The sequence below is a fragment of the Prinia subflava genome, chromosome 31 (genome assembly GCF_021018805.1).
Source record: "Prinia subflava isolate CZ2003 ecotype Zambia chromosome 31, Cam_Psub_1.2, whole genome shotgun sequence".
Taxonomy (NCBI): domain Eukaryota; kingdom Metazoa; phylum Chordata; class Aves; order Passeriformes; family Cisticolidae; genus Prinia; species Prinia subflava.
Genome location: NC_086277.1, coordinates 1,637,296 through 1,661,370, shown reverse-complemented (window position 1 = coordinate 1,661,370; position 24,075 = coordinate 1,637,296). Strand labels below are relative to the sequence as shown.

The 24,075-nt window shown below is 59.5% G+C and overlaps 3 protein-coding genes across 27 annotated transcripts; all 3 read right to left on the bottom strand.

The window, feature by feature from the left end:
- Positions 1-1,613: 1,613 nt before the first annotated feature.
- On the bottom strand, positions 1,614-6,934 carry MCL1 (MCL1 apoptosis regulator, BCL2 family member). Its single transcript, XM_063420506.1, has 3 exons — positions 6,360-6,934; positions 4,103-4,350; positions 1,614-3,138 (listed from the first exon to the last, which is right to left on the bottom strand). The coding sequence occupies exons 1-3, from the start codon at positions 6,895-6,897 to the stop codon at positions 3,022-3,024; spliced, it is 903 nt and encodes a 300-aa protein (XP_063276576.1). The 5' UTR covers positions 6,898-6,934; the 3' UTR covers positions 1,614-3,021.
- Positions 6,935-7,949: 1,015 nt separating this feature from the next.
- Positions 7,950-15,938, bottom strand: LOC134562839 (alpha-endosulfine). Of its 24 annotated transcripts, none has more exons than XM_063420407.1 (4): positions 11,871-12,509; positions 11,754-11,807; positions 11,658-11,690; positions 7,950-11,468 (listed from the first exon to the last, which is right to left on the bottom strand). In XM_063420407.1, exon 4 carries the CDS (start codon positions 9,958-9,960, stop codon positions 8,260-8,262), a length of 1,701 nt encoding a protein of 566 aa, XP_063276477.1. In that variant the 5' UTR covers positions 9,961-11,468; positions 11,658-11,690; positions 11,754-11,807; positions 11,871-12,509; the 3' UTR covers positions 7,950-8,259. The 24 variants fall into 24 exon arrangements, with proteins under 24 accessions (XP_063276477.1, XP_063276479.1, XP_063276481.1 ...); XM_063420409.1 differs by having other exon boundaries at positions 11,658-11,828; positions 11,871-11,912; positions 11,997-12,509; XM_063420411.1 differs by having other exon boundaries at positions 11,658-11,807; positions 11,871-11,912; positions 11,997-12,509.
- A 512-nt stretch (positions 15,939-16,450) lies between these two features.
- GOLPH3L (golgi phosphoprotein 3 like) lies at positions 16,451-24,069 on the bottom strand. 2 transcript variants are annotated; one of them, XM_063420508.1, is made up of 5 exons: positions 23,914-24,069; positions 23,150-23,341; positions 18,298-18,429; positions 18,074-18,188; positions 16,451-17,521 (listed from the first exon to the last, which is right to left on the bottom strand). In XM_063420508.1, the coding sequence occupies exons 2-5, from the start codon at positions 23,327-23,329 to the stop codon at positions 17,094-17,096; spliced, it is 855 nt and encodes a 284-aa protein (XP_063276578.1). In that variant the 5' UTR covers positions 23,330-23,341; positions 23,914-24,069; the 3' UTR covers positions 16,451-17,093. The 2 variants fall into 2 exon arrangements, with proteins under 2 accessions (XP_063276578.1, XP_063276579.1); XM_063420509.1 differs by having other exon boundaries at positions 23,150-23,335; positions 23,914-24,045.
- Positions 24,070-24,075: the final 6 nt, after the last annotated feature.

Here is a 24,075-nt window from a genome sequence, read left to right as displayed (position 1 = left end):
CCACCAGCACCCCAAATCCTTGGGAGGAACCAACACCCCAAATCCCTGAGAGGCACCAGCACCCCAAATCCTTGGGAGGAACCAACACCCCAAATCCCTGAGAGGAACCAGCACCCCAAATCTTTGGGAGGAAGCAGCACCCCAAATCCTTGGGAGCCACCAACACCCCAAATCCTTGAGAGCAACCAGCACCCCAAATCCCTGAGAGGCACCAGCACCCCAAATCCTTGGGAGGAACCAACACCCCAAACCCTTGAGAGGAACCAGCACCCCAATCCTTGGGAGGAACCAGCACCCCAAATCCCTGAGAGCCACCAGCACCCCAAATCCCTGAGAGGCACCAACACCCCAAATCCCTGAGAGGCACCAACACCCCACCTTTTCCCTGCACCCCAACCCCTCCCAGGCACCCACACCCAAATCTGAGACCCACCAACACCCCAAACCCCCTGGGAGTCCCCCACACCCCGAGTTCCACCTGCACCCCAACCCCTCCCAGACACCTGCACCCCAAACCCCCCAAAACCCCCGAAACGCCCCCAAAACGCCCCCACACCGCCCCCTCCCTTTGCATATTTCCATGGCAAAGGCCCCAGTTTTGCATTAAGGCCCCACCACACCCCGGGAGGAACCAAGCGGGCCCAAAAATAGTCCCCACAGACACAGCATTAAAACAAAACCCAAAAAACAAAACACCAAAACAAACCAGGAAAAAAAAAAACAAACCAAAATAAAAACCACCCCAAAAAAGCAGAAAACCCCCACCCAGCAGCGCTTTGCAGCCTGGGCACTGCAGGGCTGAGTCACCCCGGGGTGTTTTTGGAGCCTGTCCTTGTCCCCCAGCACAGGGGGAGCACAGGAGCCCTGGCAGGGATTTTGGGGCAGGATTTTGCCTCTCCAGAGGGGATTTTCCAGGTGAAGCTCCCCCAGCAGAGCTGGTCCTGGCAGGAGGGAGCTGCTCACGGAGCTGAGAGAGGGAAACATCCACCCCAAACCCACAGGGATGGGGTGTGGGGGCCACAGGGGAGGTCTGGGGGTGCAGGGACCCCCTAAAAAGGGAGAAAAAGAGACCCCACACCCCCTAAGAAGGGGGGGAACCACGCAGGAGCCCCACACCAGTGCTGGGTGAGACCCTGGCACGGGTTTTGCAGAGAATCGAGGATTCCCCATCCCTGGAAGTGTTTCCAGCCAGGCTGGAGGGGGCTTGGAGGGACCTGGGAGGTGCCCAGGGCAGGGAGGAGGTGGAACAAGGTGAGATTTAAAAGGTCCCTCCAACCCAACCCAACCTAATCCAATCCAATTCACACCCAACTCACACCCAACTCACACCCAACCCGGGGTTCTGCCACCAAAGCCCCACATTCCCATCCCTGGAACGGGCAAGCATCACATCCCAAGGGCAGGAATGTCCCTGTCCCCAGGGCTGCAGGTCCCCAGGGGAGGTGGCACCGAGTGGGGCTCTCCCCACCCACACCCAGGGCTGGTGGCACCTCTGGGTGCCTTCCTGACACCCCGAGCCCTTCTCCAAAAGTCCGGGGGGCTGTGGGGAGCCCCAGGGGCAGCACAGGAGCTCAGCCCCTGCCCTGGGGCCGCCATCGAGTTTGGCACCAGAGGAAGGAGAACAAAAGACATTTATTGACCAAACTGCAGCTTGTTCTGCACACAAGCAGGGCCTGGCTGTAGCACCATGGCTGAGCTGGGCACGGCTCAGGCTCCAGGTCCTGGGGACAGGGACAGTCCCCGCGGGGTCCCAGCAGTGCAGCCCCCCCAGAGCCAGGGGTGGGCAGCCCTGGGAGCCCCCCAGGGCAGCAAAAACGCCCTGAGGGAGCTGCAGGAGCCGCCCCAGAACGTTTTACATTCAAACATCAGCTTTGTCCAGCTCGTGGCGTGGAGGAGCAGGAGCAGGGGAAGAGGAGGAAGTGGCCAGCTCGACTTCCACAGCTCCCTGCCCCCGCCAGGAGGGCAAGAGAGACCAAAAAAAGATTAAAACAAACAGAAACGTCAGCTGTTGCCAGCCAGCCGTGGTCACAGCGAGCCCACTGCTGCCTGTCACACTCCCTGGCTGCGCTGCTCCAGCACTTGAGGGAAAAGGCTCGAGTGGAGCCAAGGCAGGAGAGGCTTTGCCACAAAAATGCCACTTCCCAAGAGGAATGAAGCACAGTGCACCCACATTCAGGACGAATTCCTCCTTTTTGTCTCATCACGTCTGTAAAAATGTATATATTCTACAGATTTATAAACATTTACAGGTTCTCTACATCCTCCCCAGCCCAACTGGGATGTCTGGTTTTTTGTTTTTTACATACTTACAAACGCACTCACTATTTCTGAACTGTCTGTGCTGCCAGGAGAGGCTGTCTGGGGCCAGGACACGGCTGGGGACCCCCCAGCCCCTCCAAGCCCCTGCCCCACGGCGAGGGAAGGGGCTGGGCAGGGCTGCAGCTCCATGGCACAGCTCTGGCACCCCCAGGGCCCGCTCACAGCACCTGGGCACAGGTGCAGGCTGGCACAGGTGCAGGCTGGCACAGCATCTCCAGCGTCCAGCGCTTCTGCTCCAGCAGCAGAGCTGCAAGTTTAGGCAGGGCAGCGGCAGCAGAAGGTGCTATTTCCAGAAAAAAACAAAACCACAACAAAAAATAAACCCACAACCCTCAAACATCTGCTCCGGGCTCAGCTGCCTCGCCCAGCCCACGGGGCCTCAGTCCAGGCAGGAGCTGCCGGAGCTCCCGGACGGTTCCCTCCAGGATCAAAGTGAAGCAAAGTCCACTCGAGCTGCCCAGCACCATCCTCTCCGAGGAAGCAGAGTTAAAACTCCTCCTCCAAAGCAGTAAATCCTCTGTATCAGCACCCACGGCCTCGGATCACACCCTCCTCTTCCTCGGGAACGAAGCGCTCCGGGGACGCCTCGCTGTCCCCCGGGGTCACTCAAGTCCAGGCTCGGCAGCGCTCCCCGAGAGAGCGGCAGCTCCGCGGCCCCGGAGCCCAGTCCTGTCCCAGTGCTGGTCCTGGGCAGCTCCAGCCTCACCGGATCATGTAGGCCAGGCTGGCCCCCAGGCCGGCCACCCCTGCAAACGCCATCAGCACGTTCCGGATGCTGCCCTCCAGGTCCTCCACGCGGAAAAAGTCCACAAAGCCCTCCTGGGAGAGAGAGAGGAGGGGAGGTCAGCGCCCTGCCAGGCACCCCTGGGTGGGGAGAGGGCAGGGGAGAGGGCACAGCCTGCCTGGCACACCCCAGGGTGCTCCCCCACCCCATTTCAGCTTTAAACAATCCCTGTGCTCCCCCAGCCCCATTTCAGCTTTAAACAATCCCTGTGCTCCCCCAGCTCCATTTCAGCTTTAAACAATCCCTGTGCTCCCCCAGCCCCATTTCATCTTTAAATAATCCCTGTGCTCCCCCAGCCCCATTTCAGCTTTAAACAACCCCTGTGCTCCCCCAGCCCCATTTCAGCTTTAAACAACCTCACTGTGCTCCCCCAGCCCCATTTCAGATTTAAACAATCCCACTGCTCCCCCAGTCCCATTTCAGCTTTAAACAACCTCACTGTGCTCCCCCAGCCCCATTTCAGATTTAAACAATCCCTGTGCTCCCCCAGCCCCATTTCAGATTTAAACAACCCCTGTGCTCCCCCAGCCCCATTTCAGATTTAAACAATCCCTGTGCTCCCCCAGCCCCATTTCAGATTTAAACAATCCCTGTGCTCCCCCAGCCCCATTTCAGATTTAAACAACCCCTGTGCTCCCCCAGCCCCATTTCAGCCCAGTATGTCAGACTGTGCTCCCCCACTCCCCCAGCCCCATTTCAGATTTAAACAATCCCTGTGCTCCCCCAGCCCCATTTCAGCCCAGTTTGTCAGACTGTGCTCCCCCACTCCCCCAGCCCCATTTCAGCCAGCTCCAGGCGAGCTCAGCACTCCCAGGACTGCCCTGGTTTTGTGACTGCTGCCCCCAGGCTGGGCAGGAACCCTTTTATTTTTCATTCAAACCCCTCCAGGCAGCCCTGCCCCCCTGGCAGCCGTGAGTCAGCACCGCCACACTCACAGCAGCAGGAAAAGGCTGGAATGTGGGGAAAAGCTCAGGAATTCGGGGGCGGGCAGTGACTCACCCAGCCCCCCTGGCTCTCCAGCCACTCTCTCTTGGACGAGACCAGGGCGTCGGTGATGATCCCTGCCAGGGAGCTGATGCCCTGCTCCTGCTGGATGCTCTTCAGGTGCTTGGCCACGAAGGCTCCGAAGGCGATGAGCGTCACCACGCGGCCCCAGTTGGTCACCCCGTCACTGAAGACGTGGGCAGCCACCTCCACCACGGACTGCAGATCTTCCTCCTGCTGGATCTCCAGCTTCCGCAGCATCCCTGCAAGGTTCTGGTTTAAGGGCAGGGGCACCAAAGAGGTGTGACCCCCTCCCTTCCACCCTGCTGCAGTCCCTAAAGCTGCAGGAGTGTCAGGGATGGAGAGTTCTGCTTCCTCACAGGGCTCTGCTGCCCTCCCACACCTGGGCCAGACAAAACCCCTGACACACTTTTAGTTCCTTCCTCCCCCCCGTTTCGGGGACAGCTGCGGTGTCTGAGCACGTCACACTCCCCTGCCTCAAGGTTTCCAAGCCTCACCACATCAGAAACTCAGCCTGGGCTGGGCAGAGACCAAGGGCAGCCCCCAGATGCGTCCCCAGCTCATGGACATGGAATTTCTTCTGCCTGGAAGAGCAGAATTCCCCAGTCTGACCTCCAGTGCCCTGGCAGGGCCAGGCAAACAAGCCGAGCTTTGCGAAACCGAAAGGCGTTGCTGCTTGTTGTTGCTCAAACTTGCAGGGAGCCCTCCCCGGGCAGTTCCCCCTCAGCACTCAGGAAATCACCGGATCCCTACAGAAACCCTGGCCAGCAATTCCAGAGAAAACACCTGGAATGACACTGGGAACAGCGGGGGAAATGCAGGGAATGTCACTGGGAATCCCCCAAAATTCCTGTAAATCCCATAATTTTGGGATTTTTTCCCATTCCTGGGTCCCTTTTCTCGTTTTCCCCAGAGTTTTCCTCTTTATTCCCATTTTCTCCTGGCTTTAAACCTCCCCCTTTTCCCAATTCCGCTTTTTTTAGGCAGAATTTCCGGTCTTTTTTCATTTTCCCGGGCTGGAATACAGGATTTTCCCAGGGATATTTCCCTGATCTCACATTCCCAGAAATTCTCGAAAATTCATACTCAATTCACTCTTTAATTTTTCCCTCTAAATCAGTCAAGAATTTGGCTTTTAAATCCTTAATTTTAACCCACAGTGGGGGGAAACATGGGGTTAGGAGAATGAAAAACGTGGGGAAAAACCTTGGGAATGGGAGAAAAACGCGTGGCTCAGCCAGGACATTCCTCCCAAGAGTCATTCAACAAGCACGTCCGGGAATTGGGACAGAGGAACTGATCCCACCGCCTTTCCCACAGCTAAGGATGAAACCGAAGCTCTTTGTGTGCAACAAACAACAAGAAAAAAACACCAAAAACGGCCAAAAAAGCTGAGAAACCGGCACATCCTCCAGCAGGGAGGGAGGTTTCTGCACCTCGGGAGGAAATGCAGACTCTGCTCTGCTGGGCTCAGTCCTGGCCCGGGATGCCAAAAGCAGCCCCGAGGGTGCCCCAGAAGAGCCCGAATTACTCAAAACCGGGTCAAATCCATCATTTCTCACTTCCACTTCACCCCCACGCACTGGGGGGCAGCTTCCTATAGCTGCTTCAGGGCCCTGCAGAGGGTTTGAAATTAAATTTAAATTAAAACAGAATTCCCAGGGAAGCTGTGGCTGCCCCATCCCTGGAGGTGTCCAAGGCCAGGCTGGACAGGCTTGGAGCAGCCTGGGATGGTTGAAGGTGTCCCTGCCCATGGGACTGGATGAATTTTAAAGTTTATTTCAACCCAAACCATTGCATGGCTCTACAAGCACACCACCCAGGAGAAATCCCCCCACAAAAAAATCCCTTTGCACCTCAGCTGGGTGAGGGTGAGGATTTGAAACTCCTGATCTAAGTAATCTTTGGCCGCTCGGGATTATTTGCGCAGTCACTGCGAGCCCAGGGGGGACACGAGCAGGAACCGGGGCTAATCTGTAACTGAATTATCTCCTCCGCACACACCAACAGCGGCTTCTCCTCGTCCCCACGGAACAAAGTTCAGTTTCGTTTTTCATCCCTTCCCAGCTGCTTTATTTAACCCCTTCCCACCCAAGCGCGCATCCCATGAATGAGCCCGGCCCGGTTGGGAGCGCAGCCCCGAGGGCATCGCCGCCTCCGCGAACCCCTCCGGCCGCGGGGGCCGGTCCAAAGCGGAGGGAGGGGTCGCGGCCCCTCCCCGGAGTGTCCCTGTCCCGAGTGTCACACTCACCCTGAAAGGCGAGCTCGTGTTTCCTCATGACGCCGTCCCCGACCCTCCGCAGCGTCTCCAGCGCCTTCTCCATCACCGCCTCCCCCGCCGCGCCGGGCCGGCCGGGACCACCCAGGAGCCCCGGGAAAAGCTTCTTCGAGCCGGGCTGCGCCTCGCCCGCCACCTCCCGCAGGTAGCGGCTGATGAGCTCCAGCGAGTCCTGCCGGAGCCCGTCCGGGGGTCCCGGGGGGGTCCCGGGCAGCGAATCCGCGGCGGGGCCGCGCTCGGCCTCGGGCTCGCAGCCGTCCAGCTCCTCCTCGGGGCGCCACAGAGTCGCGCCGCAGCCAATCAGCGCGCGCGGCGCCGCGCCGCAGCCAATCAGCGCGCGGGGGGGGTCGGCGCGGCCGGCGGCGGCCCCGGAGCGGTCGCGGGGCTGCTCTGAGGCGGCGGCGGCGGCCGCGGGCTCCGGGCGCTGCCCCGGCCCCGCGGGGCCCAGCGCCGGGGCGCCGCCGCAGTAGAGGTTGAAGCCGATGACGGCTTTCGGCTTCACGGCGAACATGGCGCCCGGTGCGAGCGGCCGGCGGGGTGCGGGCGGGACCGGCGCGGTCGGTTTATATAACCGGCGGCGGTGACGCCGAAGGGGCGGGGAGAGGGCGGGATCGGGACCGGCCCCTTTTCCACCTCCGCTTCCGTTCTTTCGGCTCTAAAAAGGGCGAAAAGAGCGAAAAGAGGGACCAGCCTCTCCTGCTCCCGGTGTGCCCGGCTCTGCCCGGTACCGGCAGCAGCAGCGGGGAACCCCTCCCGCATCCCTCCGAGCGCACCGGGGGCTGCAATCCCCGGGCAGAGCCCCCCGGCACCGGGACCACCCTGATCCCACGTGTGTCCGCTGCCCTGCCTCGGCCGCCCGGTCCGCTCACGGTGCCGCCGCACCGAGCATCCCCCGCCGCCCCGGGAGCCGGCACGGCCTCCCCGGAGGGGACAAAAAGGGCTCCGAAATCGGGGAGTGTGATCCCATTGCACCGAGGTGAGGGGTTTAGACTTAAAGCGGGTCGGTTTAGACGATGAAAGTGGGTAGATACAGGGAAGAAAATTTTTATTATGCAGGTGATGAGACACTGGAGCAGGTTGGCCAGGGTGGTGGAAGATGCCTTGGAACATTCCAGCTCTTGAGCAGCTGGAATAATCTAATCTAATCTAATCTAATCTAATCTAATCTAATCTAATCTAATCACGATCTAATAACAATGTCCCTGCTCATTGCAGGAGGTTGGAGTGGATGGCCTTTAAAAGAAACTTCCAGCCCAAACTCTTCCGTGATCCTGAGGAATCCCAGCTGGATCTGCCCTGTTCCAGCCCATTCTGATCTTATCTGGGCGTTCATGGGGAGCTGCCCTGTTCCTTCCAGCCCTGGGTGGGTTATCCCACATCTCCCCCAGGACTGAAATCCCCCTGCACCCACCGGCTCCGAGAGGTCACAGAGCAGGGCAGGACCCATCTGGGGCACTGGGGTCACCCGGGGCACTCTCAGCACCCTTGGGGCACCCTTGGGTGTCAATTCGTGTCTCCCCTGGCCAGGAGGAGAACAGAGCCTCATTCACCCCGGGACTGAGCAAGATGCCTTTAAAATCTGCCCTCTTTTGGGCAAAGCTTGGCCGGGGAAGAGCCTCAGGGGGTTGTGCAGGTGGATCAGACTCGGTGGGTTTGCCCTGGGGCAGTGAGGAAGGATGGGAGGTCTCCAATACCCCATTGCTGGACTCCTTTCCAGGGCTCTGCTCCATCCCCACCTCCCAGAATATCCAGGATGGAGGGGTGGGGATGGGGGAAAAGGTTCTGTTGTCCTGCAGGGCTGGGCTGGGGCTGTTCCTACCTGAGACTCAGAGCCCTTTGATGCCTCCCAAGACACTGGAAATTCATACTCAAGTCACTCTTTAATTTTTCCCTCTAAATCAATCAAGAATTGGGCTTTTAAATCCTTAATTTTAACCCGCAGGGGGGGAAACATGGGGTTTCCCTTGGGGTCTGGAGCCCCTGAAATCACAGTTAACCCCAAAAGTTTCCCAGGAACGTGTGCTGGGGTCTCTCTGTGCCACCAAAGGCCACCAAAGTTCCCAGTGGAGTGGGACTCACCTGGGAAGTGACACCAGCCCCTGTGACGTGGTGGCATCACCAAACTGGGATGTGACGAGAGAGAGACACTGGGACAGGGACACAGGACAGGGGGCTGCTTTCCCCTCCCAGCACAGGCACAGGAGGCTCTGTGCTGAACCCCCAACACCGAAGGGGACCCAGAAAAATCCTGCCCTTCCCAGCAGTGGCAGGAGAGCCCGGTGCCTCGGGGTGGGGAGCCCCAGAGGTGGGGATGAAAGGGCAGATGTTGGGAGAGCACAGCCCCTCCCACGGGCTCTTTCTGCTCCAGGGAGGCACTGAGAGCTGCCACCTCCATGGTCAGCTTTTTTGGGGACAAACTGTGACTAATCCAAGCCTCTGTCCCCATACTGAGCATCCCTGTGCTCTGTTTGGAGCAGGGGAAGAGGCTGTGGTGAGCAAAGGGCCCCATCCCCATGTCCTGGAGCCCTCGTGTCCCACATCCAGCAAACCCAGGGATGTGGATCCCCCCGGGGGTCCCTTCACCCCCCCAAACCAGGGTTGACGGGGGGTCCAGCGAGACGAAACTCGTCCCTCCCAAAATCCTTCCCACGGCCCCAAGGAATGCGTCCTTGTCGGGAAGCGAATTCTTGGCACCAGGAGCAATAACAGGGAGCTCTGGCAGCGCCCAGCGCATTTTTGTGAGGCAGTGCCAAGCTCTAGCACAAACACGGCCCGAGCTGGAACAGCGCGTCCCTGCGGGTCCCTGCTCGTCCCCTGCGGGTCCCTGCGGGTCCCCGGGGACCTGGGGAATTCCCACTCCTGAGGAATCCAAAGCACAGAGACCTCGGAGAGCAGGAGGATTCCTGGGAGCATGGCCCAGCCTGGGGATACAGCCCAGCTCCAGGGGAAATGTGGGACTGAGGAAAGGGTGAAAATTCCAGAGGTGAAGCCTCCAGGGTGGCCGAAAGTGGGGACAGAGCAGGGGCTGGACACGGCCACACTGAGGTGGGCGAGGCAGGGGTGGCCCTGCTCCTGCACCTGGGGACAGAAGGCACCTGGGGAGACCCCGAGGGGTGACAGTGGGGACAAAGGTGGCCACGGTGGGACAGTGAGGATGTCCCTGTGGGGGAGGGCAGCTGGAGCTCCTGCCCTGCAGCAAGGAGTGGGGCAGGGATTTGTGTTGAGGGCAAGAGGATAAAACCCCCCCTGTGCCCCCCAGTCTCTGCCGTGAGCCCAGGTGGGGCCCGTGGCACAGAGGGAGGCCCTGAACTCCCCTCACCCACCCCAGCACCGGGAGGGGTGGGGAGGGGGCTGCCAGCATCACCCCCTGCCCCTGCACTGCCCGCCCGGCTCTGGGGTGGAATGGGAATATTCCATGGGCAGGACTGGTCCTGCTGGGCCTCACCCTGTGTCTGATCCCTTCTCCCTCCTGCACAAAGCAGGGACAGGCACAGCTGGGGGCTGTCCCCTCCCTCTGTCCCCCCCCCAGCACAGGGACAGCCCCGAGGCATCGCCGCCCCTTTGCATCCTTCATTTCCTCTTTCGGGTTTTATTTCCCCTTTTGGGGTTTGAATAAAAAAGCAAGCACAGCACTCCAGAAGAGGTGAACATGTAAAAAATTATATATATTTTAATATATTTGTATCTATTTACAACATGGCTGGGACAGACAGCAGGACACCAGAGGTGGGTGTGCAGCCACTGCCCTGGCCAGGTCACACAGGGGCTGGAAAAGTGCTGGAGCCCGGAGCAGGACCCTGTGGGGACAAGGGGCAGGTCCCAACCCCACCACATTCCTTGCCCCTTCCCCAGAGAGTGGCCAGGAGCATTCCCAGGGCCACCAGAGCCTGTTTCTCACGGGAGGATCCAGGAACCACCCGAGGGCAGGCACACATTCCAGCACACCCTGGGCAAACACTCTGGGAAGGAACACCTCGCTCCAAGCAGCACCAGTAAAGTGACACAGGTGACACAGATTCCCAGGGAACACCCCGGTGAGCAGGAACACACAGGAGAAAATCCCTGCCCAGGCATCCTTCGCTCCTGCCTCCTCTCCTTTGGCCCTTGTGCTTCCAGAATGGGGCTGAAACTGGGGCAGGTTTCGGGGTGCCCTGGCACAGGTGTGCCCTGGCACAGGTGTGCCCACACTTCCCCCTGCACGGGATCCAGGGCACCAGGAGGGGACAGGGCCACCCCTGGGGGGTTCTGCAGGGCTGCAGCAGTGGGGGGTTAGGTTTTTGGGGCTTTTTGTCGTGATGTTTGTGTTAGTTCGGGGGTTTTGTTTTTTTCTTTCCCCAGGCTTTAGACAAAGAAAACACAAGAAGGGGAAAAAAAAAAGGGAGAAAAAAGAAATCCCAGCTTGGGATGCCTAACATTTTCAAAATACAGGTTTGCCTCGACATTCTTCAAATTCCACTCTGGTGCTTTTATCCCTTTCTGGGTGGTTACTCCCAGTCCTGCCTCTCTCCCTCCAGTATCAGTTCCACCAGCACAAATCCCTCTCCCTGGCTGCTGCGGGGTCTTCGTGAGCACCAAGTCTGGGATCAGAGCTGTGTCCTGAGCTCCTCCTGCTGCTGAATTCAGCTCCCACCCCACGTCCCCCTTGGCCAGACCCAGCCTCGCTGAGCAGAACTGAGCAGGGACACAGAAATTCCCCTCTGGCCAAGCCCAGCCCCTCTGCTCGTGTCCCTCTGCCCAAATTCAGCCCAGCCCCTCCAGCCAAACCAGCTCAGGGGCGCCTGTGGTGGGGCTCTGCCCCCAAACCAGCCACGAGGGTGTTTCAAACACTGCCCACCCCCTCTCCCACAGCCCTGGATGTGTCCCCTGTGAGCTGAGCCAGGGACAGAGCCCAGGCAGCTCAGCCCTGCCGGGATTTTTTTCATCTCAGCCGATTTCTTCACCTTGAAGCTCTAATGCAAACACCTGACTAATGCAAACTGCCTGCAGAGCTGGGATCACACCTGCCAGATCTGGGATCACTTTCCAGATCCAGGATCACACCTGCCAGATCCAGGATCACACCTGCCAGATCAGGGGCCAGATCTGGGATCAGACTTTCCAGATAAGGGATCACACCTGCCAGGTAAGGGGTCAGACTTTCCAGATCCAGGATCACACCTGCCAGATCTGGGATCACACCTGCCAGACCTGGGATTGGATTTTCCAAATATGGGATCAGACCTGCCAGACCTGGGATCAGACTTTCCAGATCAGGGATCACACCTGCCAGACCGGGGATCAGACTTTCCAAATATGGGATCAGACCTGCCAGACCTGGGATCACACCTGCCAGATCTGGGATTGGACTTTCCACATATGGGATCACACCTGCCAGATCAGGGGCCAGATCTGGGATCAGACTTTCCAGATAAGGGATCACACCTGCCAGATCCAGGATCACACCTGCCAGATCCAGGATCAGACTTTTCAGATCAGGGATCACACCTGCCAGGTAAGGGGTCAGACTTTCCAGATCCAGGATCACACCTGCCAGACTTGGGATCAGACTTTCTAAATCCAGGATCACACCTGCCAGATCTAGGATTGGACGTTCCAGATCAGGGATCACACCTGCCAGACCTGGGATCAGACTTTCTAAATCCAGGATCACACCTGCCAGATCTAGGATTGGACGTTCCAGATCAGGGATCACACCTGCCAGACCTGGGATCACACCTGCCAGACCTGGGATCACACTTTCCAGACCAGGGATCAGATCACACCTCCTGCCCAGCTGGGTCAGCCTCTGCAACCCCCAACACCCGAAATCCCTTCCCACGCCCCAGCCCTGCACCCTGCCCTCCTCCAGGTGCCTCCCCTGCCCCTCTCCCAGCGAGGGGGCAGCGTTCCAGTGGGGCTGGGATGGTTCCAAACAGCAGGAAAATTAAGGCAAAGCCTCCCTGAGAGGAAGGGCCAACCCAACCCTGCCCCCTCCCCTTAGGTTTGGGGTGTGTTTGCTGGAGAGACTCAAACAACTACGTGGATTCTGGTGCTCCCGTCCCTATGGTACAGTGAAGTTCAATCCATTTAGCCAAAAGAAAAAGAGACAAAAGGAGGGCAGCCCCCAGCTGAGAGTGCAGGTTACCCTGCCAGCTTGCTGGTGACCAGCGAGGACTTTCTCTGAGGCAGGTCCTGGGGCGTGGGGATGTGGTCTCCTGTCACCAGGTTCTTGTCAGGCCCTGCACTTGGCAGCTGCTTGTTCTTCATCTTGGCCTTGGCCATGTTGTAGTCGCCAGAATCGAAGTATTTTTGCTGGAAGGGGAAGAGGTGTTTGGGTTACTGGGTTGGGTTACTGGGTGTGCTGGGCCAGGGGAACAGCAGAGCCATGAGGATCCTTTAGGGAGTGTTGGGATTGCTCTAAACCAGGCCACAAAAACATCACCCAAGGGGGAAATGCAGACAGTGAGACTGGCTGGGTGAAAAGGCCTTTGGCCAGCAGCCAGTGACTCAGGCAGCCCTGGGTGGCAGCTCCTGACTCAGGGCACCCCTCTGACACACCGATGGCTCCCGGGACCTTTGCCTGGCTGGGACCAGCCTTGACCTACTCAGCCCTTGCACAACAGGGATTCACTCCCTGGAACGCTGAGGCTCAGCTCTGACAGGATCCTCTGCACTGGGATGATGAGCCAGGCTAATAGAGACAGGACTTTTGCCCCAGGGAACAAACCCTGGCTGCTGCCAGGGCCTTTCCTGGACAATTCAGCTCCCAACAGCCTGCAAGGCCATGGCTGGGGGCCACCTCCCAGCTCAAAGGGCATTTCAGTGCCTTATCACACACATCTCATCACATCACATCATCACATCAGCCAGCCCAGGGCTCTGCTCCTTCCCAGCACTGCCCTGCAGGGGCTGGAGCCCAGGCAGAGCCCGTGGCAGAGCTGGGCAGGGTTTGCTGGGCACGGGGAGTGCTGGTTCTGGTTCTGGTTCTGCCCTCAGGCATCCTCAGGGAACCCAGCCCTGATAAAAACCTGCCCCAGGTTTGTGTAGCTGAGTTTGGAACGGACCTGCCACTGGCTGAGCTTTGGGAACACCAGAACTGGGAAGGGAAAGGATTGTGCAGATGGAATTGTGGCCAGAGGAGTGAGAACGTGTGAGAGACTCTGTGGGCACCAAGGGGAGGAAGGAGGGGCAGGAGAAGCTTGAGCTGAAATTCCCTGGCAGCCCACGGGGGTCCATGGGGAACAGAGACCCCCTTGCCTTTTAGGTGCTTTTTTAGAACTTATTTATTTATTTATATTATTTATTTTTATTTTTTTTCAGCTCCGATTTGATGGATAATAAATCCAATTAATTTCCCCAAGCCAAGTCCCTTTTGCCCCTGATGCTGCTCAGGGACTGAGCCCTCCCTGCCCTTCCACCAACCCAGGAGCTTTTTGTTCCCTTCCCCGTGCCCTGGGCAGGTGAGGAGGGCAGGGATGGAGCTCTGGGGACACCTGGAATGCAGAGAGGGTCACAGGTGGCTCCTGGAGAGGGATTTATTCCATTCCTGAGGGGTTTAATTCCATTCTCAGGGAGCACAAGGAGCGGGTTGGCTTTGCAGTGCAGGTGCAGCCACTGGACCAGCATTGAAACCCTCCCCAGCCCTTGTTTCACCTCTGGATCAGGGATTTTTCCCCAGCTTTCAGGCCAGGGTGTTGGGACAGAGTGGGATCTGCTGGGGGACACAGGCTCGGGAAGGAGGGGAGCTCTGGGCTGTCCCCTGTCCCCCTGAGGGACACTCACGTACCCCTTTCTGCAGCCTCTTCATCAGGAAATCGGAGCCTCCGGGCTTCTGGCCCAGGTTGGGGTACTTGGCCTTGAGCTTGGCCTCCTCTGCCCTCTCGGGGGGGACGGCTTTGTCCTTCTCCTGAGCGTCCTGAAACACAAAGGGCTGTAAATCCCAGGAGCCCCAGGGCCCAGGGGATGCCTGAGATGCTGTTACACAACATCCAGCAGCACATTCCTCCAGCCCTGCTGTGCTTCCCTGGAAAAGCATTGGGAAAATGTTACCAACACCTCCCCAGCCACAAACAGCCCTTCCCTCCAGAGCTGTGGGGCAGGGAGAGCTCCCTCCCCTGCCTCCACCCCACCTGGGAACCCCTCCAAGCACCCACGCTGATGTTGGGCTTGGCAAACTGGGCTTTTAGGCTGGATTTTGGGAAGAAATTCCTCCCTGTGAGGGTGGGGAGGCCCTGGCACAGGTGCCCAGAGAGGCCGTGGCTGCTCCTGAATCCCTGGAAATGTCCAGGACAGGGCTTGGAGCACTCTGGAATGGTGGAAGGTGTCCCTGCCTTGGGATAGTTTGGATTGAGGTTGTTTTAAGAGCCCTTCCAACCCAAACCAATCCATGATTCCCTGATTTCCCTTCCCAGATCACCCTCACAGCTGGGGGTGGAATATTTAGTGTACAGGTATAATTTGAAGGTTCTGCTGGAGGATGCTGGGTGGTCCCAGGTAGGATCTGGGTCTCCTGGGAAGGATTTTGGGGGTCCAGGGGAGGATTTCCAGACCCTCAACAGGATTTGGGGCTCTTGGGAAGCATTTTGGAGGATCTCAGGCAGGATTTGGGGGCCCTGGGGAGCATTTCAGGAATTCCAAGCAGGATTTCGAGTATCCTGGAGAGCTTTTAGGGTTCCTAGATAGGATTTGAGGGGTCAGAGAGTCTGACAGCAGCACCCAAAGCTCTGTCCCCTGAAGCCAGTCCAGGATCTCTGCCTGCTCCCCTCAGCTCCACATCTCCCAATCTCCTTCCTCCCCACCCATCACCGATGTCCATCCCCCCGTGTGCCCTGCACGGGCTGGGGGGGACCCGCAGCCGCCCAGTGCCCCCCACCCCAACCCCCCCAGCACCCACAGCCCCCCCAGCACCCACAACCCCCCCCAGCACCCACAACCCCCCCAGCACCCACAAACCCCCCCAGCACCCACAAACCCCCCCAGCACACACAACCCCCCCCAGCCCCCTCCCACTCCCACCCCAGCGCCTCCATCCCATTGACGCCCATCTCAACACCCCCAGTGACCCCATCCCAGCCCCCTCCCACCCCAGTCAGCCCCGTTACCCTTATCCCAGGTTAACCCCAGCCCCCTCCCACCCCCATCATCCCCATCCCGGGCCCATCCCGAGCCCATCCCGGGCCCATCCCGCCCCGTTGCCTCCATCCCACCCCACAGCCCCACGCACCCCCCACGCCGCCATCGAGCCAAAGCAGGAAGTCCCACCCACCCCCAGCTCCGCAACCAATCAGAGCCCGGAATTCGCCAGACGGACAATAGAAACGACCAATGCTCGTATAGGACTGGAAAGAGGGACGTGCAGCCGAGCCAGTGGGAGACGGGCGGACATCTGTTCCCTCCCTCGGGGGCTCCCCCACCTGTTTCTCCTGTCCGGTCTCCTCCGTGAAGGCGCCGGTACCGAGCGGAGCTGCCATGGCGGCGAGGGGGCGGCTCCGCGCTCCCGGCGCTGCGTCCGGCCCCGCGCCCTGCTCCAAAATGGTCGCCACTGCCTCCACCGCCTCTGCTTGTCTGACGGACAGCAGCTCTACCCAATGAACGCAGAGAAGAGGCCGCAGTGACGTCACACCTGACCAATCAGTGCGCGCGGAAGGCGGGGCATAGACATGAGGCGGAGCAAACAGAGGGCGGGGCAGCCATCACTGGCACAACATTGGCCAATAGGAAGCGAGAAACACCGAGTGGGCGTGGCAAGAGGCGGGGCTTCAGATGCGCCTGTCCCGCAGCGCCGCCGGTTCGAGACCGGCACCGAGCGGATGCGGGGACACCGCGCGGGACCGGGGGACGCGGGGACATCCCCCACGGCAGCCACCGCTCATGGCCCCGAGACTGCCCCCGGCCTTCTCCCCGCCGTGGAAAGGTGCTTGGGGGAGGAGGGACCCACCCCCACCCAGCAGGGAGCATCAGCTTAGACCACCCACCAGTGTCACCAGCACCCTGGGGACACCCCGCCCCTCCCGGGCACTGCCAGTGCCCCTTGAAATGCCAGTCCTGGCAGCTGCACCCACTGAAACACGGACAGACCCCGGGGCTGCAGAGAAATACGTTTAAGTGAACTACAGGAGAATAAAGTGGGGGAGGAAAGAAGGGGGTTTTGAACAAAAATAATCACAGTTTAACTTTTTTTCTTACTAGAAAGAGCAGCTGAGCCATGGGGGCACAGCCCGGGGGTCTTTGCAGAGCTGCTCCTCCATGGAGACACGCAGGGGAGCTTTGGGTGCCCCGTGCCAGCCAGGGATGGGGGTGGTCCTGGCAGCCCAACACCCCCAAACCCCGACCCAGGAGGGTGTGAGCTCCTCAGAGGAACTCACACTGCCCAAACAGCTCCCAGGCTGTGGGAGAGGCACCCAGGAGCGTGTCCCAATCCCATCTGTGCCGGGGTTTGGCCTCTCGGAGCGGCCTCCAAGCCGGGGCTCTGCCACCCCCAGCTCTGCACTGGCCTCAGAAGGAAATTCCCAAGGGCAAGGAGTGAAGAGCTACAGCCACCTCCCCCTGGAGGCACGGGGCTGGGGTGGTGGGGGGCTCTCACCTCCCACCCTTGCCTGGGGAGGGGAAAGCAAAATCCCCTGGTCCCTCCCCAGGCTGAGCCCACCCACTGCCCCAGGAACTCCACGTCCCTCTGGGGAGACCCCTGCCTCGAATCAAGGGTCTCCCCCACACCGCGTGAGAGGGGTTTTAGGACTTATTGAAGGCTGCCAGGACGGCCCAGATCATCTCCGTGCCCCTGGCTTTGGCAGCTTCCACCTCAGGGTCCATATCCAGCAGGTCCTTGGTCCTGTTCATGGCCACGTCGTACTTGTCGTCGGCCAGGCTGGCGAAAACGTTCTCCAGCACGTCTGAGGCGTGGGCCAGCACCAGCAGAGCCAGAGTCCTGCGCTCCATGCGCTGGGGATCGTTGACCCAGCGCTCCAGGACGCTCTCCTGGAGCCTCTTCACCAGGCGCTGCTTCTCGGAGGCGTTGCTGACGGGGTGCGTGGTCATGTCGAAGAGAAGGAAGTTCTGCTTCTCCGTGGTCAGGATTCCCTTCTCCACCAGCGCCTTGGCCAGGCGCTCCCGCACGTTGCGCAGCTGGTACTGCAGCTTGAAGGGGTTCCAGGTCTCTCCTGAGGGGTGAGAGGCTCTGGTCAAGCTTTGCTTCCCAAGCCCAGCGTCCTTCCACCCCTTCCACGCTGTCCCTCTGTCCTGCCCTTGGCCTGACTCTTTCTCTCCCACCAGTGGCCACAGGCAGCAGATAAATCTTTTTTACCCAGGGTAAATCTTTTTCCAAAGCCTCTTCCACCTGTGGGTCACCCCAGGTTTGGTGAGGCCTCAGCAGGAACTAAAGGGGAGTGAGGTCCAAGGTTTCCATTCAGCTCCCAACAAAAACACAGCCAGAAATTCCTTCTCTGTCCCCATATTCAGCCTTCCCCTGCTCTCCCCATCTCCAGGAATGACCCAGGGCCACGCCAGGGAGAGGGGTTTGGAGTGACTTGAGGATCCAGGGTGGTTCTGGGGCTCTCCCCTCTTTTTGGGGTTCCCTCACCACTGCATCCTGGAGTTCTGCACACAGAGGGTGATGCTGGACCTGGGATCCTGGATGGGGTTTGGTGGGGTCTGAGGGATGTTCAGACAGGCCCAGAGGGAGCTGGGACAACACAAATTCCACCCGGCCCTACCAGTGAGCAGCTCAATCCAGGTCTGAACCGTCTCTGCCGTCTCCGTGGCCTTGATGTGCCGCAGGGTCTCGTCCAGCAGCACATCCCCGGTGGGAGCGTCCGACTTCAGCAGCACCTGAAACACGGGCTGGAGCTGCAGGCAGAGCTCTGCCAGAGCAGATCCTGCTCCTGGGATGGGGTGAGCAGAGCCCCAGAGCCTGGCAGGGATCCTGCAGGAGCCTCACCTTCCTCTCCAGCAGCCTCTTCTTGCGCAGGGACAGCGGCTCCAGGCGGATGCGGCCGCGCAGAGCCAGCTCGATGAGGATCCCGCCCCGCAGCCCCGAGGAGATGCAGTCATTCCAGAAGGAGGTGTAGCCCTGGGGAAGAGGATGGGATGGAATTCTTCCTTTGTTCAGCCTCCTGTCCCTCCTGGGCTGCTTGGACCCTGCCCAGGGGTCTCTCCCTGCTCCTTCTCTCCAAAGCTCCCCAGATTTCCAAAGGGAAGGATTTTCCCCACCAGGTAAGACGCTCCAGTTATCTCCCTTCCTGCCCAAAAGCTCCAGCAAACACTGAGCAGTCCAGCCTGTGCCCTCCTTGCTGCACCCACAACCACCGGGCACACCCGGCTCTGCCCACCCCAGGGTGTAAAAAATCCAAGGAAAAGTGGGAAAAGTGGGATCATTTCCATGGGCACAGCAGGACTTTGCTGCACCCACCCGGGAGCTGTGCCAGGCTCTGTCCCAGCCCTGCCTGTGGATGTGCCTGGGGACAGGGGAGCTGCAATCTGCTCTTTTCCTTGAAGAAATTCCTCCCCCCAGCCCCAGGACCCCCTGAGAGTCCCTGGATGTACCAAGAAATCAACATCAGGCCTGGCAGGAGCTTCCCCACAACCCATGGAGCTCCAGCAAGACCCAGCTCCCACAGGAGCTTCACAGAGCCATGGAATGGTTTGGATTGGAAGGGTGTTAAAAATCTTCCAGTTCCACCACAGCCACAGCAGGGACACCTCCCATTATCCCAGGGTGCTCCAAGCCCTGTCCAGCCTGGCCTGGGACACTGCCAGGGATCCAGGGCAGCCACAGCTTCTCTGGGCACCCTGTGCCAGGGCCTCCCCACCCTCACAGAGAGGAATTTCCTCCCCAAATCCCATCTAAACCTCCGATTTGTTGATTTGAAGCCACCCCCCCCTGCCCTGGTGCTCCAGGCTGTTGATGGGGCCTCATCCTGGGAGCTGCAATTCCAAAGGCAAAGAATTTGGGAAAGAAGAAGCTGCAAAGATTTGGGAAATACAACCCACAAAGAGCCAGGAATTGAAACAGGAATTTGGCCCAGAGGGAAAAAAGGGTAAGGGAGGTCAGACACATAAAAGGGAGCAGCAAAAATGAAGAGAATGGGAAGTTCCAACTTCCACTGTGCACAGGAGAGTCCAGGGCTGGAATTGCAGCCAGGGAGATCGGAGCTGGGAGAAAAATCCACCTGGATTAGAGAAAAATCCACCTGGACAAGAAAGCCCAGCGAAGGGCAGGGAGGGAATTCACTGCTCCCTAAGGCCCAACAACACCCAAGTGATGCTTTCCAAGAGAGCTGGCTGTGGTTTGGAGCAATGGGACAGCCCAGGTGACCTTTCCCTTCCCTCCTTGCACTCCTCTTTCATTCCCTGAGGAGAACAAAGCACGATTGTTTCCTCCTGTTCAGTAACGTTGACCTGGAGCGGCGTTCCCGGGATTTCAGGGCGAGCCAGCAGCAGGCAGAAGGAGAGAAGGAAGAAGCTCAGGGGGCTGCTCTGGCTTTTGAGGTGTGCCCAGGGGAAGGGTGGCATCAAAGCCGTGACCTGCTGCTTGCAGGGAGACCCCAACACACCCAAAATGTGTGGGAAACTCCCTTTCTGCTGCTCTGTCTCTGGATGGGAAACAGGAAGGGAAGGACAGGTCTGAAAGCCACCAGGAGACTGAGACAAAGTGACTCAGTGAGCCCCTTCCCAAGGAAAACAGGCTGGGAACCCCCAGCCCTCCCCAGGGAAGGTTTTCCAGCCCCATGGGTGAATTCCCATCCCCAGCAGGTCTGTTTGAGCAGGGCATGTGGACACTGGGCTTGCCCAGCACAGAGAGCCATAAAAGAAATGAAAACCTGTGTTTGCTTTCTGCATTTCCTTGTGAGGGAAGACAAAGCAACCTTTCATCCCTGCCCTCCTGGTTTCCGCTCCTGGGTTTTGTTCATGGCTTCACAAACGAGTGCTCCAGGAAAGGGGGTGAGGACGAGCAAAGGTTTCAATTTCCTGGCCTCAAGGGCACGTTACCCCTAGGAAATGTTAAAATTCCAAACCAAACCAGGTTTGAAAGTTCCTGGGTTATTTCCAGCTTCTAGAATCAGACTGGTTACAAAAGCCAGGCTGGTTTGCAGCCAGGTCCTCCTACATGGACAGACTGGTACTTTAAATAATGAAATTACACTGTGAGCTCATTGAATTTGGCAAAAATTGTCTTGTTTTTCCCCAGCCATCAAGCCATGAGTGAACACCCGAGCTGTGAAAACAGAGCCCAGCTCAGGGCCAGGCTGCTGCTGCTGCCTCTGGTCTTGAGGTACAGGAATGTGGAAGGACAGGATGAAAAAAAAAATAAAAAAGGAAAAGTGTGACAAGGTTTCTTCCTGTTGTGCTCTCCCAGGTTCCTGGTGGCTCAAGGGCTGCTCCCAGGATACATTAACCAAGCCAAGAACACCAAACACAGTCCAGGATAAAAGCAGCCCATGGCACCCCACTCCCAGGCTGCTCTCAAATATTTGTTCCAGGATTATTTGCATTGTGTTTCCTTTACAGCCCTGAGCTCCTGCCACTTCCTACTTGGCTCCTGGGTCTTATCTGGGCTTCTCAAACAGGACAGTCCCTGCCACTGTCACAACCTGCAGCTCCCGTGGGACAGCTCAGCTCCAGCTGGGACCAACCCACAGCAGCAGAGCCCTGTGGAAAAGAAGGTTCAGGCACCTCACAAGGGCTCAATTCCATCCCTGAGGAATGAGGAGAGGAGATCCATCCACCACAGCTCCTCTGGGTGGAGGCTCACACAGGAATCATGGAATAATTACAGCTGGAAAAGATCTCCAAGATCATTGAGTCCAACTTTGACCAAAGCGGGTTCCTGGAGCTCTGTAGAAGCTTCTGCTCTGCCTCTGTCACTCCAAAAGGAATGCTGGGCACCTGAGTGGCTTCCTCTGGTCTACAGCTCCCCATCTACTTCCCCCAGATTTTAGAATTGTGGAATGATTTGGATTGGAAGGGGCCTTAAAAATCAACTAATCCCATTCCCTGTCATGGCAGGGACACCTTCCACCAAACCAGGGTGTTCCAAGCCCTGTCCAACCTGGCCTTGGGCACTTCCAGGGATGGGGCTGGCATGGAATAACCCGTGCCAGGGCCTCCCCACCCTCACAGCCAAAGATTTCCCCCAGCTGATCCAGAAGATGGATGCAGGGGTGAAGAAAAGGCACAGGGAGAGCACAGGCAGGGCCAGGCAGCTCAGAGAGGCATCTCCCCCTTGCCCACAGCTCCTTCCAGGAAGAGCTGATAAACGAGTTCCCTGCAGTTGATAAGCACAAATCAATTCTGTTTGAGCAGGATCCCCATTCCCTAAGGGAATATCCAGCTCTGCAGTCCCCCACTGCTGCCAAGGAAAGGCAGTGACAGGCACACAGGAGGAGGCTCCAGCACTGACATTCCCCCCCAAACCCCTGGAGCTGCCCCTCACCACTCCTGCCAGGCCCAGGGAGCCACCAGAGATGCAGCTTCTGCTCCCTGTCCATTGTGGGTCCAGACTCAGCCCCCAGCCCAGCTGACTCTGCTGCCCTCTGCCTCTTTCCTCAAGAGCCACCTCTGCTCTTTTCCACATTAATTTTTCAAGAGCAGAGCAGTGTCCCTGTGTGCCAGCGGGTGCTTTGGGACAGGAGGGTGCCCTGGGGCTGGAGAGGAGGATGTTCACTCTTCAATAAACCAGGTGAGACTCCTTCCACCCATGGCTTCAGCCCTGGAGAGAACAACCCCTCCTCTACTCTGCACAAGGCAGTGACACAAAAAACCCCCGGGGCACCTTTCACCTCCTGCCACTGTCCCCAAGGCAGAGCTGGTGGGACAGCAGTCACCAGCCACATCCCCAGCTCAGGCTGTGCCCAGTTCAGGCTGTGCCCAGTTCAGGCTGTGCCCAGTTCAGGCTGTGCCCAGCTCAGGTTGTGCCCAGCTCAGGCTGTGCCCAGCTCAGCCTGTGCCCAGCTCAGCCTGTGACCAGCTCAGCCTGTGCCCAGCTCAGGTTTTCCCCAGTTCAGCCTGTGCCCAGCTCAGGCTGTCCCCAGCTCAGGCTGTCCCCAGCTCAGGCTGTCCCCAGCTCAGGCTGTGCCCAGCTCAGGTTGTGCCCAGCTCAGGTTGTGCCCAGCTCAGGTTGTGCCCAGCTCAGGCTGTGCCCAGCTCAGCCTGTGCCCAGCTCAGGTTTTCCCCAGTTCAGGCTGTGCCCCGTTCAGGCTGTGCCCCGTTCAGGCTGTGCCCAGTTCAGGTTGTGCCCAGCTCAGGTTGTGCCCAGCTCAGGCTGTGCCCAGCTCAGGCTGTGCCCAGTTCAGCTGTGCCCAGTTCAGGCTGTGCCCAGCTCAGGTTGTGCCCAGTTCAGGCTGTGCCCCGTTCAGGCTGTGCCCAGCTCAGGCTGTGCCCAGCTCAGGTTGTGCCCAGCTCAGGTTGTGCCCAGCTCAGGCTGTGCCCAGCTCAGGTTGTGCCCAGCTCAGGCTGTGCCCAGCTCAGCCTGTCCCCAGCTCAGGTTGCCATCTCCTGGCACAGGTGCCCACAGGAGCTGTGGCTGCCCCTGGATCCCTGGAAGTGTCCAAGGCCAGGCTTGGAGCAGCCTGGGACAGTGGAAGCTGCCTCTGTCCATGGTAAGGATTTGGAACTGGATGAGCTTTACAGTTCCTTCCCACCCAAACCGTTCCACGATTCTGTGGATTCTAAGCAGGTTCTAGGGGACAGCATTGAGAAGAATCCATCCAATCCCTTCTGAGAGCCTCGAGGCCAGGCTGACCACGGCATTGCCACACCACTGCCCACGTGCCATGGGACACCTGCCTCACCTCCTTGTCCTTCAGCCCCAGGAGCAGCACCTCCTCCATGAGCGTGAGGCGGATGTCTTTGGAGTCATCGGGATCGTCCTCGTTCAGCTCCCTGTCCGCAGCAGCGTCCTCCTCCCCGTCCGGCTTCTTGTCCGAGCTCCTGCCCTCCACCCGCCGGCCCCGGTGCGTGAGGGTCGTCATGTCCAGCTGCAGCTGGCCAGGGGAGAGTCCCGGTTTGTTAAACACCACGGGCAGTGACGGTGCTGAGCCCCCAGGCCCAAACCCGGCCCCTCCAGCCCAGGATCTGCGGCTCCCCCTTCCCAGGGCGGTGTCGCAGGCGGTGACAGGGAGGGGCCGTCACCCCTCCATGTGCCGGGACGGTCCCGGGTTCTGGAGGGAGCCCCGAGGCCCTGAGGCCGCCCGGGCGGGTCCCGCACCCGGAGGGGACGCGGGGCCCCGGCAGCGTCCCGGGACGGCCCCAACCACGGCCCGCGACCCCCGCCCGGCTCTGCCTCACCCCCTGGGCTCTGTCCTACCCCTTCCAACCCCGGCCCGGCTCTGCCTCACCCCTGCAGGCTCTGCCCCAGCCCTCTCGGCCTCGGCCCGGCTCCATCGCCCCCATCCCGGCCCGCTCTGTCTCCCCCCGCCGCAGCGCCCCGCGGGTAAAGATTCGCCCCCCGCAGGAGGGTTGGGGGCTACCCGCTGCCCCCCGGCCTCTGCCCGCTGCCCCCCGCCCGCTGCCAGCGCCCCCCGCCCGCTGCCCCCCGGCCTCTGCCCGGCCTCACCGCGGCCCGCGGGTCCGCCCGGCCCGCTCCGCTCCGGGGCCGCGGGCAGGAAAAGCCTCCGCGGGGCCGCCGCCGCTTCCTGGGCTACGCTGGCCCCGCCCATGCCGCGGCTCCGGCCAATGGGAGCCCGCGCGGGACGGAGCAGCCAATGAGTGCGGCCGG

Coding starts and splice junctions, on each gene's coding strand:
- MCL1 (XM_063420506.1), bottom strand. CDS start 6,897: ATGTTCGCCGTGAAGCCGAAAGCCGTCATCGGCTTCAACCTCTACTGC. Junction 4,351..6,359: donor ACACGAGCTCGCCTTTCAGG/GTGAGTGTGACA, acceptor AGAACCTTGCAG/GGATGCTGCGGAAGCTGGAG. Junction 3,139..4,102: donor TGGAGAGCCAGGGGGGCTGG/GTGAGTCACTGC, acceptor TCTCTCTCCCAG/GAGGGCTTTGTGGACTTTTT.
- LOC134562839 (XM_063420400.1), bottom strand. CDS start 9,960: ATGAAGGATGCAAAGGGGCGGCGATGCCTCGGGGCTGTCCCTGTGCTG.
- GOLPH3L (XM_063420508.1), bottom strand. CDS start 23,329: ATGACGACCCTCACGCACCGGGGCCGGCGGGTGGAGGGCAGGAGCTCG. Junction 18,430..23,149: donor TGGGGCTGAAGGACAAGGAG/GTGAGGCAGGTG, acceptor CCTCTTCCCCAG/GGCTACACCTCCTTCTGGAA. Junction 17,522..18,073: donor CTGGATTGAGCTGCTCACTG/GTAGGGCCGGGT, acceptor CTCACCCCTCAG/GAGAGACCTGGAACCCCTTC.